A 13,785-nucleotide genomic window follows, 5' to 3' on the forward strand; every position below is an offset into this window, starting at 1 on the left:
TCCTCCCGACATGTGCAGTACAATGAGATGATTTTCTCCCTAATGAGATTAGGAAATTCTATTAGCGCTCCAGCTGCTGACCTGATTCCACAAGGCTGAGGCTCCAGGGCTGGACCTGCAGCCACTGGGAATCATTGTCCCTGGGAAGCCAGACATCCCGCCCTGCGGGTGATGGCCAGGGGTCTCCCTAGACTCACCCGGAAGCTACGGCCTTCCCCCACTGGGTTCCTAGGACCCTCTCCTTGACTCCCCACTTGAGAGGAGGGTGAGGGCCCCAGGCACTCTGCAGTGTGCCCTGGGAGTTTTTACTCGTTCATGCTCAATAATAACAATGATAGATAATAATAATTACTTGAACATGAGGCAAGTGCTGGTCTAAGCATCACACAGGTTTTAACTCAGTCCTCACTACAATCTTCTGAGGCTGATATTAACTTTGTTTCCACTTTGTGGACGAGGACATTGAGGCACAGAGAGATTAATTAACCTGTGCAGAGTCCCACAGCCTGAGCCAAAGTCTGAGCTGGAGCAAAATGGGTCATTTGGCTGTGAGCCACTCTCTTCAGCCTGCCTCCACCTTCCTGATCAAGTCTTCCTGTCTTGTCCCGCTTCCTCAAAAAGTCTGTCCTTCTCTGCCTCCTGCAGCCTCAGGGTCTGAGCCGCCCCTCCGCCCTTTTCCTGGGTGGACTGCTCTGGGCACTGCGCTGGGGGCAAGGGTCAGCAAGGGCACTCCACGGCTGGGTATGCAGTCAGCAGCCTGTCATGGGATCGACTGAGTGAGCGATTAAAGCTCTGACTGGCCACTCAAGATCTGGCCCCTCCCCATCACCTTTCCGACAAACGCTCCAACTCCTCTCCCCTTTACTTCCTGGGTTCCAATCATGCTGCCCTCATCGCATATCCTCCAATAGGCTAGGCATGCTTCTGCCTCAGGGCCTTTGCACTTGCTGTTCCTTAGGCCTGGAACATGCTTCCCCCAGATGATGTAATGACAGTATTTACTATGACATTATCCCCACATCAACATACTCATGCACGACCTGATCGCTTTACCCATATTAGCCCATTCATCCTGGCATCGATCGTGAGGAGGGTATTTTAAATCCATTTTACAGACGAGAGACCTGAGGCACAGAGAAATAAAGTAACTTGCTCACAGCCATCTAGATGGTAAGTGATGAGCCGGCATTCAAACCCAGTTTGTCTCCAGAATCTGTTAAGCCCTCTGCTACACCACCCTACCCCGGCTTCCGCCTCGCCTCCTTCAGGTCATTGTTGAAATGCCTCGTAATGAGGGGGTTCCCTCTTCCTACTGCCCGCTTCTGTCCCCCCATAGCACTTAGTACTTGGACTAATATTACTTGGCCTTTATCAGTTTATAAAGTACCGAAATATTTCAAACTTGATGAAGAATTGTTGCCCAGAACCTCTTAAGTGTCCCCTTCCCACTCTGGCCCTTCTCCCAGGACCCCTATATTGCCCATGAACTGGAAACTCTCCAGTACTCACAGCTGGCACATCAGGGCCTCTAGGATACTGGTCCTGGGCCACCACAGACTCTCAGTGCCTGACAAGTTGCTATTTAACTATCATCTTTCTTTATTACCGCTACATACCATACGTACATGTAGAAAAACATACACACACACACACACATATATGTAGTTTTTCTTTGGTTTTTGTCTGTCTGGAAGCTCTTTGAAGGAGAGATTTTTTTGGGGGGAGGGGTAGACTTATTCACCCCCAGAGCCCAGCATACAATAGGTGCTTAGTAAATTCTTGGCAAGTTATTTTTAGACCTGGCACTGGTGACCAGTCTGGGAGACAGGATCTGCCTGGCATAGCATGGATGGGCTGGCTCACCGTGTCCGGAGGCCGCTCCAGCATTGTCGGGCGGAGGAGGCGGCTCCCTGGGGAGGTGGCCTCAGGGTCGCCTGCCCCCAGCAAGGAGACCACCCCATTGCAGTCCACAGTGCTGTTCCTTTTGCCATTGAGGACGTGACCTGGAGTTGAGGCTCCGGGACTGGGCTGTCCCTGGACACTAGGCCGGCGCAGGGGCCAAGGCACCAGCAGAGACGTGCGGTGGCTCTCGCTGTCCCCTGCTGTGCTGTTTTCATCATCCGCGAAATCTGTTTCGGAACCCAGTTCTCGCCGGCGGAAGGTGAAAATGCTCCCTCGGCTGGAGCGAGGCTTCATGGAGGTCCTGCTGAGTCCCTGGGTGATGCTGAAGCGATTCTGAGGGTGCGTAGAGAGGGACATGACCGAGACAGCTCTTGACCTGCTCCCAGCCTCTCAGGTGTGGCATCGACCCCAGCTCAACTTGGAGCATTTTGGGATTTGTCAGCCACGTAGAGACTGGGTGGGCTAAGCCCAGGGGAGCAGAAGAGGGATAGGGGGTTAAGGCAATCCTGCAACTCCTGGGATCTCTCCTCACCCAAAGCCTGCGCCTCTGAGGCTCTGAGATTGAAGCATATCTGAGGGAGAAGGGGGCAGGGAGGCTCTGGTGGTGCAGACAGCCTGGCCTGAGCAGCACCTCGGCAGTCAGCCATGTCCCTCACTCATGTGGGCATGTCCTTGAGCTCCTACCAAGCCACACCATGGGTGTCCCTCAACCTCAGCCCCCGTGTTGGGGACTTATCTGAGGTTGGGGATATCCTAACACCCAAACCTACCCTATCCCTCAGCCCAGGGCTCTTCCACTCCAAGGGTGGCAGGGCAAACAGGAGGGGCTAGGAGGGGGCTCAAGGATGCTCTCCTTGGGAGCAACTGTGGGAGCTGTGACAGCACCATGGGCATAGCACTATGGCTTTGTGATGCCAGATCCACCCTCCAAGGGCCAGAGCCACGGCCGGGGATTACCATTGCTCTGGGACCATCCTCTGAGTCAGACTTGGGGAACCGGTCATCCCCACACTCCTCTGTTCCTGAAGACATTCGTTTTCTCCTCTTGCTCCTTCTCTCATGGGAGGTTACTGGGGCCAAAGGGGACATTTCCAAGGAGCTGCGAGACACGGTGTCCACACCCCTGATGGTGAGGGCCTGGAAAACAGTGGAAGAAAAGGTTTTGGTCATTGAGAAGGACGGCCTCCGGCCAAGGGAGGCCAGGAAACTCTCAGCGCTCCCATTTTTCCTCACAGTAAGTAGACTTGCACACTCACCCCCAAACAAGGGCATCATGGGGAGATGAGCTCACACAGACCCAGGATGTTTTGAGAAAGATCAGATGCAGAGTAGAAGAGAGTAGTGGCTGAAGTGAGCAGCTCTTGGAAGAGTGGAGAGTGAGGGCAGGTGTGTGTGGGGGGGTGTTGATGAGCAGAGGTAGTGACAGAACTAGAGGGCAGCGGATCTTCTAGAAGGCTCAGCTAGCCAAAATGGGTGCTGGAAGAGGCGGCACGCATGGGGCAGTGAGAAGCAAGTGATGTCCTCAGCCTGGCTTCTAACTCACTCTGCAGCTAGCCTCTGACACCTATCGTGTGTGGACCCGTGAGAATAACCATGGCTGCACTGCCAGTGTTTATTTTCTGAGCCTGCTCAGGTCTTCGACCATGGAACTATCTCACTATCACATCAGAGGGTATCCCTTGACTAAGACAAACTTTGTGCATGGACCCACGGTTCTCTTTCACCCAGCATGCACTAGGCTCACAGCCACCACCTTTACCTACCTAGCACCACTGTCACCTGGAGGACATCATGGTCACAGGGAAGAGCTTTCCCCAACAGGAATTCCACTCATAAGGCCCACCTTTATCCAGCAGGCACCACATGAACAGGTTCTGTCTTTACCCAGCAGGTAACAAATTTTTACCCAGCAGATACCCCATTCACAGGAAATAGCTATACCCCCCAGACACTTTCTTTACCCAGCAGGCATCATGCTTATGGGCACCAGTTTTACTCAGCATGCATCAGTCACAGGCACTGGCTTTACCCAGCATTTATCAGTTACAGGCACCAGCTTTACACAGCAAGCGCCATGCTTACATGTACTAGCTTTACCCAGCATCATGCTTATGGGCACCAGCTTTACCCAACATGCATCAGTCACAGGAACCAGCTTTACCTAGCAAGCACCATACTTACAGGTACCAGTTTTACCTGCATCACTTATAGGCACCAGCTTTACCCAGCAAGCACCATGCCTACAGGCACCCACCATCAAGTGAGGGCTTGGTCTGGAGGCTTCTTGGCCACAATGCTCACCTACCTCATGCTCTTTCTTGAGCATCTCCATGGCTTCCTGAAATCGCTTCTCCTTCTCCTCCGTCTCAGCAATGGTGGCTTGGTTTTGCTCCTCGTAAGCCATGGCGACCACAGCCAGGATCAAGTTCACCAGGTAGAAGGAGCCCAGGAAGATGACAAGCATGAAGAAGATCATGTAGATCTTCCCTGCGGACCTCAGGGTCTGGAGGAGCAAGGGGGAAGAGGTCATCTTCACTGGGGTCCCTTGTGGGTCAAGGTCATGAATTCCAAGTTGCCCAGCCTGGCTGGGCCAGGGGTCCAAATGGCCACAGCCTGGGGAGGGTGTAGACTGTATCCCACCTATAGAGGGAAGTGTCCTAACCTACACACAGGGGGCAGTGCCTCACCCATGGAAGGAGGCAGAATGTTCCAGTTGACAGGAAGTATTGCATTACATAGGGTGGACAAGTGTCCCAGTCACAGAGCACAGAGTATCTTACATAGAGGGCTGGGGACTTGGCCGCCAGCAAAAGGGAAGTTTCTTTGCTTGCCGAGCCCCCATCCCTCAGAGGTTCCCTGTCCCTCCCTCTATTTTGGCCAGTAGGGAAGTTGCTGGGGCCACTTGGGGCTAGTCACCTGTGCAGCCTGGGCCCTGATGCTGGACCCTGAGCCTGTTCCTGGCAGCCCCCTGCTGGCCCTGTGTGCTCACACACCTGCTGGTAGAGGCGCTCCCAGCAGTCCTGTGTCATCAGTCGGAAGAGTGCGAGGAAGGCCCAGGCGAAGGAGTCGAAGCTGGTGTAGCCATGGTCAGGGTTCTCGCCTGCCTTTAGGCACCGGTAGCCCTCGGGACATGTCCTGCAGCCAGACATGCCTACTCTGTCCTATGCTGTAAGGGGACCTCTGTCCCCGAAACTCTAGCCTCACGAACCTAGTGCCACTCTGCAGGGTCCCGCCCCCGTGACTTTTCATGTTGTGCCTCCTACCTAGGACAGTGTCTTCCCCTTTCCTCTCCCATCTGTACACTACCAGGCCTAAAGCCAGCTCCCTCTGCCCACGTGACACAGCACCCCAGCTGCTGGGTCGCCTCTCCCCTCACAGAGGAAGTGCCAAGGGCCTGGCTCAGGTTTCTTTCTCTGCCTGCCTACCCCAGGGCAGCCGGGCATGGTGCAGGCACACAGTGGGAGCAGTGAGGCTGGGCTGAACAGGATGGAGCCAGGGCCACGGGGCTGTGGGCTGATTGTGCAGCGAACGGGCTGGGGCCTGGTCGCATCTGCAGGGGACACCTCTCTCCCAAAGAGGGAGCAATGGGCCAGATTCACAAGTGTGAAAATGTGTGAGAGAGAGGATGGGGGCAAGGGGGGCTTGGCAAGCAGGAGGATGCAGCCAAGGGGCCTCCGTGCCTCGCTTGTGTCCTAATTAAGAAATTAAGACTTTCTCTTTAGAGCGACTGGAAGGGCTCTGGAACTTCATACTCAAAGGTGTGGGACAAGAGGCCCGAGGAGCACTGCCTGTAGGCAAGCCTGCGTGACCTTCTCCATAGCAACCTGCAGCATAGTCACACTGACCCAGGCGCTGGTGTATACAGGGCCCAGGAAGCTGCTCAAGGCTACTGGGCATCTCTGGGTTGCATGCTCAGGCTGCAAGTCCAGGCCCCGCTAAGCCTGGTAGTCTAGGCTGCTAGGGGAGGCCATTCTCGCCCTCGACCTGATGGACTGATCAGGAGTGAAGATTGGTGGGGGAGGGGACTGCCCTGGGGGGCTTCGGGAAGGGAATGGTGCCAGGGCTGGGCTGGTGAGGGTCTCTGCAGGGCTTCCTGGGCTGCCTCCCAAGTCTGCTCCTCTCCTTAGGGCTCTGTGTGCCCTCCCTGCAGAGCTGAGTCCACACCCCTTTCTTTACCGCTTCCCAGCTGTCTTTGCATGGTTGGGGTAGGGGGAGCTGCTAGGGGTCCGGCAGGGAAGCAAGGCAGTGAAGGTCTTGCTGTCCCTGGGGTCGAGGGCATAAACTGAAGGCATAATCAGTTGAAAAAGCACCAGGAGACTCCCCTTGGCTGGGGTGAGGTGGCCCCACAGAGGGTGTGGGGGGTGCTACGTACCCAGCGTCGGAGCTATTCCCACACAGTAACACATCGGAGGTGCCATTTTTGAGCAGGTAATTTTCTGGAAGAGAAGCATCCGATGATGAGGGGCATGGATGGCCCAGACTCCTGAGGTTTCCAACCTGCGCCCAAGGGCTTTAGAGCAGTCGAGATACTGCTGGGGTGGAGGTGTCTTCCCTCCATTTCTCTGCCCTCTGCCCTCTGCCTGGCCAGGTCTGAGGCAACTCTGGCTGAGGCCCTGGCCTTCTTGCTCCTCCTCAGACGTTTAGCTGCCAGTGTCCCTAGCAGACAAAACAAGTCCTCACAGGGCGCGTCAACATCCTGCCTCAATCACTCAGGGGGCCACTCTGAGCCAAGAGAGGCCCTACACTTGGAGGTCAGGGCCTATTCAGACAGGGCTGGGACTGGACCAGGTGAGACATGGGACACCCAGTCCTGTCACCTCCACTCTGTGACCATTCACCAGTCTCCCTCGCTCCCCACCGCCTGCTTTAGTCTCAGGCAGTAGTTCTCCAAGGGTGGTCCCCAGGCCAGCAGCGTCAAGCAGCAATTGGGAACTGGGTAGAAAGGCAACCTCCCAGAAAGCTGAGCGGGTGGGGCCAGCAGTCTGTTATCCGGAGTCCTCCTGGGGACTCTGGTGCTTATGGAAGCTTTAGAATCACTGCTACCTGAACACAGCTAAATCATAAGCAAATGTACTCACTGCGTTTCCATCTATTTCTTTTTTCCAAAGTGGACTATAAAGCCAGAGGCCTTAATTTCAGAATGGTCCTTGTGGTCTGGGACCTGGCTTTGTACGAATGTCTACCTTTGGTCCAGACCGCTGGCTCTAGTCAAGAGGTGCTGCCATCAGCCTAAAGGATGGAAGTCTAACCTACCAGGTGCTGAAACAACTCAAGGGGCTCATGAGGCTTTGCACAATCACCGAGTTTGTCTTGGGGTGCACGTGTATGGAATTAACATCCCAACAAAGATCACTGAATTGACAAAGCCCGTGCCAGGCAGGGCTGAAGCCACCACTAACTTCCCTAGCTCCGTCCCCCACTCTTTGCCAAGTGAACACTCCTCTCTCTGCAGACAGACTGCTCTCCTCACCATTCCTGACCAGCCAAACACTGCAGCTGCCATGCTACCAGCTGCCCTTCCACCCACCTCCACCATTCCCATTCTTCAGGAATCTCTCCCCATCTAGCCCGAGAACCCAGATGGGCAGGTGCTAAGCCCACTCCCTTCCTGTGCTCTCTCGCGGAGCCCAAAGGGCAGGGCTGGGATCTCTGACACACAGTTGGTCTCTAGGGGAGCAGTAGGGCTTGGGCATGCCTGGAAGGAGGCCTGTGTGGGAGGTGCCCCGCCCCGGGGTCCCCTGCATGGCCCTGCCTGGGCTGCAGAACCAGGCGCACCTGGGTCATTGAGGTAGTGGTCCAGCGATTCCCAGAGCAGGCCGTCGGCCTCCACGGTGCCGTCGGTGCCATTGGTACCATTGAGCACCGTGAAGTTGCGAACGCACTTGTGCCTCAGGTTGCCCATGAAGAGCTGCAGGCCGATGAGGGCGAAGACGCTGAGGCAGAAGACTGTGAGGACCATCACGTCAGCCAGCTTCTTCACAGACTGGATCAGCGCCCCCACGATGGTCTTCAGGCCTGGGGGAGGCAAGAGGGGCAGGGGGTCACCCATGGCGCCACACTCCCGGCTCCAGGGGCAGGGTCTGGCCTGAGGGGTGCTGGGCCGAGGGGGCGATCATGAGGTGGGGGCAGGGGAAGGAGGCCTCTTGTGCTTTTTAGACTAAAGCCCTCCTTTCCTCTGCTGCTGAAAGTCTATTCTGACCCCCTCAGGGCTGGAGTCCAATTTGTGTATTTTCAGAGGGACCTGGTTCTCTTCTCTCTCCACTAGCCAAATAATGAAATAAGTTTGGAAGATGCTGCTACCTTGAGAGAGAGAAAACACCCAAAGCCCACTGCCCTCTGGTTGGTCTCGAGGTATGCCAGGCCTGCCCTTAACTGTAGTCCCTGGAAAGGAGACAGAGGGCCAGGCCTTTTCCAGGGCAATAAGAGCCTTGATCTTGGTCCCAAAATGGGGACACAGCCATTCCTTGTAGGGGAAGGCAGTGTGTGTGTTGGGAAGGTTCAGAGAGGAGAATCTGACAAGGCTGCAGTGGGTAATGTCCTAAGGGGCCTGTTCTGACTTGGGCCCCACTTTTGGGAAAGGCTCAAGGGCAGAGGAGGCGTTGACCTGCTTTGCCTTTTCCTCCTCCACCCCGTCCCCCTGGAAGCCATCCAGTTCAGCAATCCCCCAAAGCTGAGAGGCCGTGATCTCTTAGTTGCACGGCCCAGCTCCCTGCAGAAGCCAGCACTGCACAGAAAAGCATGTGTAGACACCTTAGGTCTGACACTCGGCTACAGTCCTACGACGACAAATTCACAAGTTCGAGCAGAGCATCAGGAGTGAGGGGGCTTCTCTGCCAACAGCAGGGACCCACCTCCTCTCCACCCCTCCCCCCATCAAAGCGGCCAGATCTCAGATTAAGCTCCATCCATCCATCGTCCAGCCGGTTAATGTGTTAGGAGCACCCGTGCGGCTGTGCCCACAGCTGCTGTGCCCACAACTGAGAGACAAGGAGGCAGCAATGGGCAAACACAGGAGAGGGGAGAGGAAGACCTCCCCACAGCACCACCAATGCTGCTGCCTTCCCAGGGCCCAGAGGCACTCAGCGTTCTCTGTGAAATCATCCTGGCAGATGTTGGCAACTGCCTGGGCAGTGGATAAACCTCGTTTGGGCCCGGAGTGGTGTTGGGGATGGGGTCCACGAGCCCTCTGACATCCAGAACTATGCCTCATCCCTAGCAGAGCTTCTAGGACCCTTAGTAGGCACCCAGTTCTGCTCTCAATTCCTGAAGACCTTGCCCACAGAGTGGGGTGTGGTGGTGGCGGTGGCGGGGGGACAAAGTGTGGGTGGTGGGCAGCAGCTCACATATCCAAAGTGGACTCTGCCTCCAAAGTATCTTTGACACAAGGCCTCTAGTTCAAGGCTCTGCAAAGCACCTCCTGGTCTGTGGAGTGTCCTTGGGGACAAACGGTTGGTGACCCACTCCTTTAACCATTTCTTATACTGATGACAGAGTCTACTTCTGGTAAAAATGATTCCAACCAAGTAAAGGGAATTTTTTCTGAAAAGATCCAGGAAGGATGGGTCCTGGGGGATCAAGTGGGAAATTCTCCTGCCACTAGATTTCTAACAGACTGGGTGAAGAGCCCTCCGGACCCACAGCTATCAAGCCCCCCGGCTCAAGGGACACCTCCTCCAGGAAGACCTCCATAATGCTGACCACCACATTTTCCTAATGCCCACTTTCAGAAGTTGCTGTCTGCTGCCTCATTTGGGTTACCTAACTCCGCCTTCAGCTCTCACCCCTCCCCAGCTCAGTGTCAGCTGGCAGCTTTGAAGAGATTCGATGGGGCTGGATTGGGGTTGGCAGGCTCCGTCCTATAACTCCAGACTAAGAAATATCTTCCTTCGTCAGCCTCTCATAAAAAATAAAGTGGAACATGCCTGTTCTTAATTGCTGTGGTTAGTGTGCTTACCTCTCCTTGCAGGTTGTGTGCAGCCAAGTCCCAGGGCCCTGGAGGACAGACCCTGAGGCGTCTGGTTATGAGTGTGTACTAAGGTCAGTGATGCCGTCTCAGTGGGGTGGCTCCATGGGAGTTGCAGCAGACTGTCCCACTTGCTCTTAGCAGGAGTCTGGGCCACTCCTGGGCACATCCCATGGTGGGTTCAGAGCCAGGAGGAGCATTCTGAGGCTCAGTGTGAACTCAGCATAAGTGGGGGCTCCTCTTATAAGATAATTAGTCCCACCAGGGGAGTCTGAACTCCTTCAGAGAACTCAGAGCAGGGCCCCTGCCTCCCCGGGGGCAGCACCAGCCAAATGCTTTCCAAGTCAAGGATGAATACAACCATTTGGGTTACCTAACTCCGCCTTCAGCTCTCACCCCTCCCCAGCTCAATGTCAGGCAACCTGCTTCCAGCTAACTTCTTCTTCTTCTTCTTCTTTTTTTTGCTTTTTAGGGCCACACCCATAGCATATGGAGGTTCCCAGGCCAGGGGTCCAATCGGAGCTACAGCTGCCAGCCTACACCATAGCCATAGTAATGCAGGATCCAGGTCACTTCTGCGACCTACACCACAGCTCACAGCAACGCCAGAGCCCTAACTCACTGAGCAAGCCGAGGGATCGAACCCACAACCTCATGGTTCCTAGTCGGATTCATTTCTGCAGCGCCACAACAGAAACTCCTCTAGCTAACTTAAAAGAAGTGCCTTCTCCAGTTCTAAGTGTGGGCGCTTTCAGGAAAGTTTCTGGGAAGAGCCTCTGGGCTCTGAAATTGTCCTGTTTTTGAGAGCTTTCTTGGATGGATGGTGTGGCCTGGCTTTCTGGAGAGGCCGTCTGGTCTTAGAAAGTTTCCCGGGGACAATTGCCAACATCTGTCAAGGAGAATTTCTTCCCGAGGCTACCATGCACGGTTTGCTAAACCTCTACCGCCCATGCAGCGAGGGCTGTTAGACGCCAAGGCCTGGTGACTGACACCTGTCCCCAGAGTACGCTCTGTTTCAGAGAGGGGGCTGGGGTGCCGCTGTGTATGTACCACTGTAGGGGGCACGAGGCAGGGGCGGGGCGCTCAGCCAGGAAAGGCCGTGCCCAGGCTGTCCTTTTTTTGTCCTGGGTGTATCTGTGGCTTCCCTCTTTTAGTTCCTTATTGGAGGATAATGCTTCAGGCTGAAGCAATTCCCATATGAGCTTTTAGCTATTCAAATAGTTGAGTCAGGTCTGGGAAAGAAATCACTCTCTCTGGAAGGATCTGGGTTCAATTCAGGACCTGCCATGGGGTTCTCTATGCCCCTGGGGGTTTGTGATGGTGGGCTTTGCTGAGGGGTGGGCAGTCTGAAGCCCATTTTGTGCCACATCCACTGCCAGCAGCCCCCTTGCCCGAGCCCTAGGAGAGGTATTCTGGGGGCAGGCACATTCGAAGGGGCCTTCCCGAGGGTTGCCTTGGCTCCCAGGTCACTGGAAAGGCCCAAGCATGTCCCTCCAGCCTTGGCGTTTAACCTGATTTTCACCTGAAATGACTGATATAGTTTTCAGGGCCCGGAGGACTCGGAAGGTACGTAAAGCTGAGACATTGCCCAGGTCCACAAATTCAGTGGTGTATCTGTAACAAGGGAAATTCACACACGAGACAGTGACAACACGCCAGTAGGACACACGGTCAGAGGAGGGGGTGGGGGAGACAGAGAGAGAGTCACTTGCAGCTGAGACCTGGGAGGCAAACCTGGGCATCTTACCTGGGATAACTGAAATAGTTTTTAGAGCTCTCAGGACTCTGAAAGTTCGAAGAGCCGACAAATTGCCTAGTTTTATATTTTCTGATACATACCTGCAGAATTAAACCACAGTTATTGGGAATTACAAAGCGGTACCTCAGCCCAACCTCCCCCACCAGCCCTCTCCCTTCTCCCTGCCGCCACCACGGGAAGGGCTGTGCAGGACCTGGGTTCTCCCCTGGGTTTTCTTCCTGATCTCACCCCTCCCGATGGGGGGGATCTCAGCAAGGCGGCCTTAAGGGTGTCCACAGAGCAAACTCCCAGGCAGCTCTCTCAGTGATGGTCCTGCAAATAACCAGCACCAAGAGGCAACTACTCTGTCACATTCTCTATGCCACTGGGGACTGTGGCCGTGGCACGAAATCACGTGGTGGTGTCTGAGGCTGGGGACACAGTCAGGAGGGAAACTCTGTTTTTTTTTTTCTTTCTTTCTATTTAGGGCCACACCAATGGCATATGGAAGTTCCCAGGCTAGGGGTTGCATCAGAGCTACAGCTACTGGCCTACGCCACAGCCACAGCAATGGCAGATCTGAGCTGCATCTGTAACCTACACCACAGCTCATGGCAATGCTGGATCCTTAATCCACTGAGCAAAGCCAGGGATCAAACCAGCATCCTCATGGATACTAGTTGGGTTTGTTACTGCTGAGGCATGATGGGAACTCCCCAAGAGGGAAACTCTGGCTCAGGCCAGGCGACAGGAAGCAAGCAGGTTTCTGGTCCTAGTTTTGCTCTTCATCTTCTGCAGTGTCATCAGTTCGTGCCTCGCTGCCCTGATCCATGGGACCTTAAAGCTCTGGCTGAGACCTCCATGGAGGTCCAGGCCCAAATCTCTGTGCAAGGAGCTGCTCAGGAGTCCCTGAGGTCAGGAGGTGGAGGCGACCTGGGTACTCAAAGGAAGAAGAGTTCCCAAGATGATGATTTGGAAAATGAGACGAGCGGATGACCAAACATTTGACTCTTCGACTACTCACAGTCAATGGCCAACACAAGAAGAGAAAAAGCAGGATGGATGGGGGGCAGTCCGAGGGCTGCACCAGCCCCTCTCTTATGAGTCCACCCCAGTCCTGGTGTCCCCCAGTGAAGGCCCTGAGTCTCCATGGGAGGAATGACCTACGGAGATAAGCAGCCCTCATCAGGCTCTGTCCTGCTCGGGCCTGAGTGGTGCTCAGCAAGGTTGAGTGGCCGTGGGGCTCCTGCCTGCACCTTGGACAGTTGTCCATTTGTGATCTCCATGGGCACAGGAGGAAGGAGCTGGTCTTCAGGGGGTCCATTCTGGCCTGCAAGGACCTTCCCAAGCAGAGTGTGAGTACATGCATGGATGGGCCATGTCACCAGGATGCCTGAGAGATGGATGGGCAGTGTGTGCCAGGACCACTGGGACAGTGGCAAGTGACTTGTGATATTTAACCAAAGGTTTCACTCCCAGGGTGTCTGACATTTAACTGAAAGTTCTGATGTTTAACAAAGAACAGTGGACTTGGGATGTCTGATGTTTAACCAAGTGTGTCTGACCAGTGTCTGAGGGACATCAGCCCTGCGACACGGCTGAGTGTCAAGGGTGGGCTGACAGTGCCAGTCAGTGTGGACCTTCAGGCTTATTTATTTATTGTCTTTTTAGGGCCACACCTATGGCATAGGGAAGTTCCCAGATTAGGGGTCAAATCAGAGCTGCTGCTGCTGGCCCCACATCCACAGCAATGTAGGATCTGAGCTGTGTCTGCGAGCTACACCACAGCTCACTGCAAGGCTGGATCCTTAAGTCACTGAGTGAGGCCAGGGATCGAACCCGCATCCTCATGGATACCAGTTGGGTTTGTTACCACTGAGCCACAATGGGAACTCCCACCTCCAGGCTTCTTAAGAGCTTCCGCATCTGTCTTCAAGCTCTGGGTGTCTGCAGGGAGGGACTTGGCAGGCTGTGACAAGGGACTCAGTGTCCTAGGGCCAGCTGGATCCAGCCTGGTCCATCTCTGACCAACTCTGAGCTGACATCAGCTTCCTATCTGTCCACTCCTGGGGTTCCTTCATCTTCGTGGGGCTCCTCAGACCCAGCCTGCTCCTTACCCTCCACATCCCTTCAGAGATAGGAAGTCAGCAGACTCATTCAGCAGAGCCTTCCTTCTGAATGT

At 54.9% G+C, this 13,785-nt stretch overlaps 1 protein-coding gene across 2 annotated transcripts in view; it reads right to left on the reverse strand.

The window, feature by feature from the left end:
* Positions 1-13,785, reverse strand: part of SCN5A (sodium voltage-gated channel alpha subunit 5) — a 104,261-nt gene that overhangs the window by 59,582 nt on the left and 30,894 nt on the right. Inside the window, exons 6-12 of one of the 2 annotated variants that reach the window (XM_047770337.1) lie at positions 11,388-11,479; positions 7,678-7,917; positions 6,275-6,338; positions 4,896-5,037; positions 4,208-4,405; positions 2,860-3,039; positions 1,864-2,235 (exon numbers count right to left, since the gene is read on the reverse strand). In XM_047770337.1, coding sequence (XP_047626293.1) covers positions 1,864-2,235; positions 2,860-3,039; positions 4,208-4,405; positions 4,896-5,037; positions 6,275-6,338; positions 7,678-7,917; positions 11,388-11,479 — 1,288 coding nt within the window. Of the gene's footprint in view, positions 1-1,863; positions 2,236-2,859; positions 3,040-4,207; positions 4,406-4,895; positions 5,038-6,274; positions 6,339-7,677; positions 7,918-11,387; positions 11,480-11,612; positions 11,705-13,785 lie in introns of both variants that reach the window. The other variant, XM_047770345.1, reaches the window with a different exon arrangement.

The sequence above is a fragment of the Phacochoerus africanus genome, chromosome 1, assembly GCF_016906955.1.
Source record: "Phacochoerus africanus isolate WHEZ1 chromosome 1, ROS_Pafr_v1, whole genome shotgun sequence".
NCBI classification, from domain to species: Eukaryota; Metazoa; Chordata; class Mammalia; order Artiodactyla; family Suidae; genus Phacochoerus; species Phacochoerus africanus.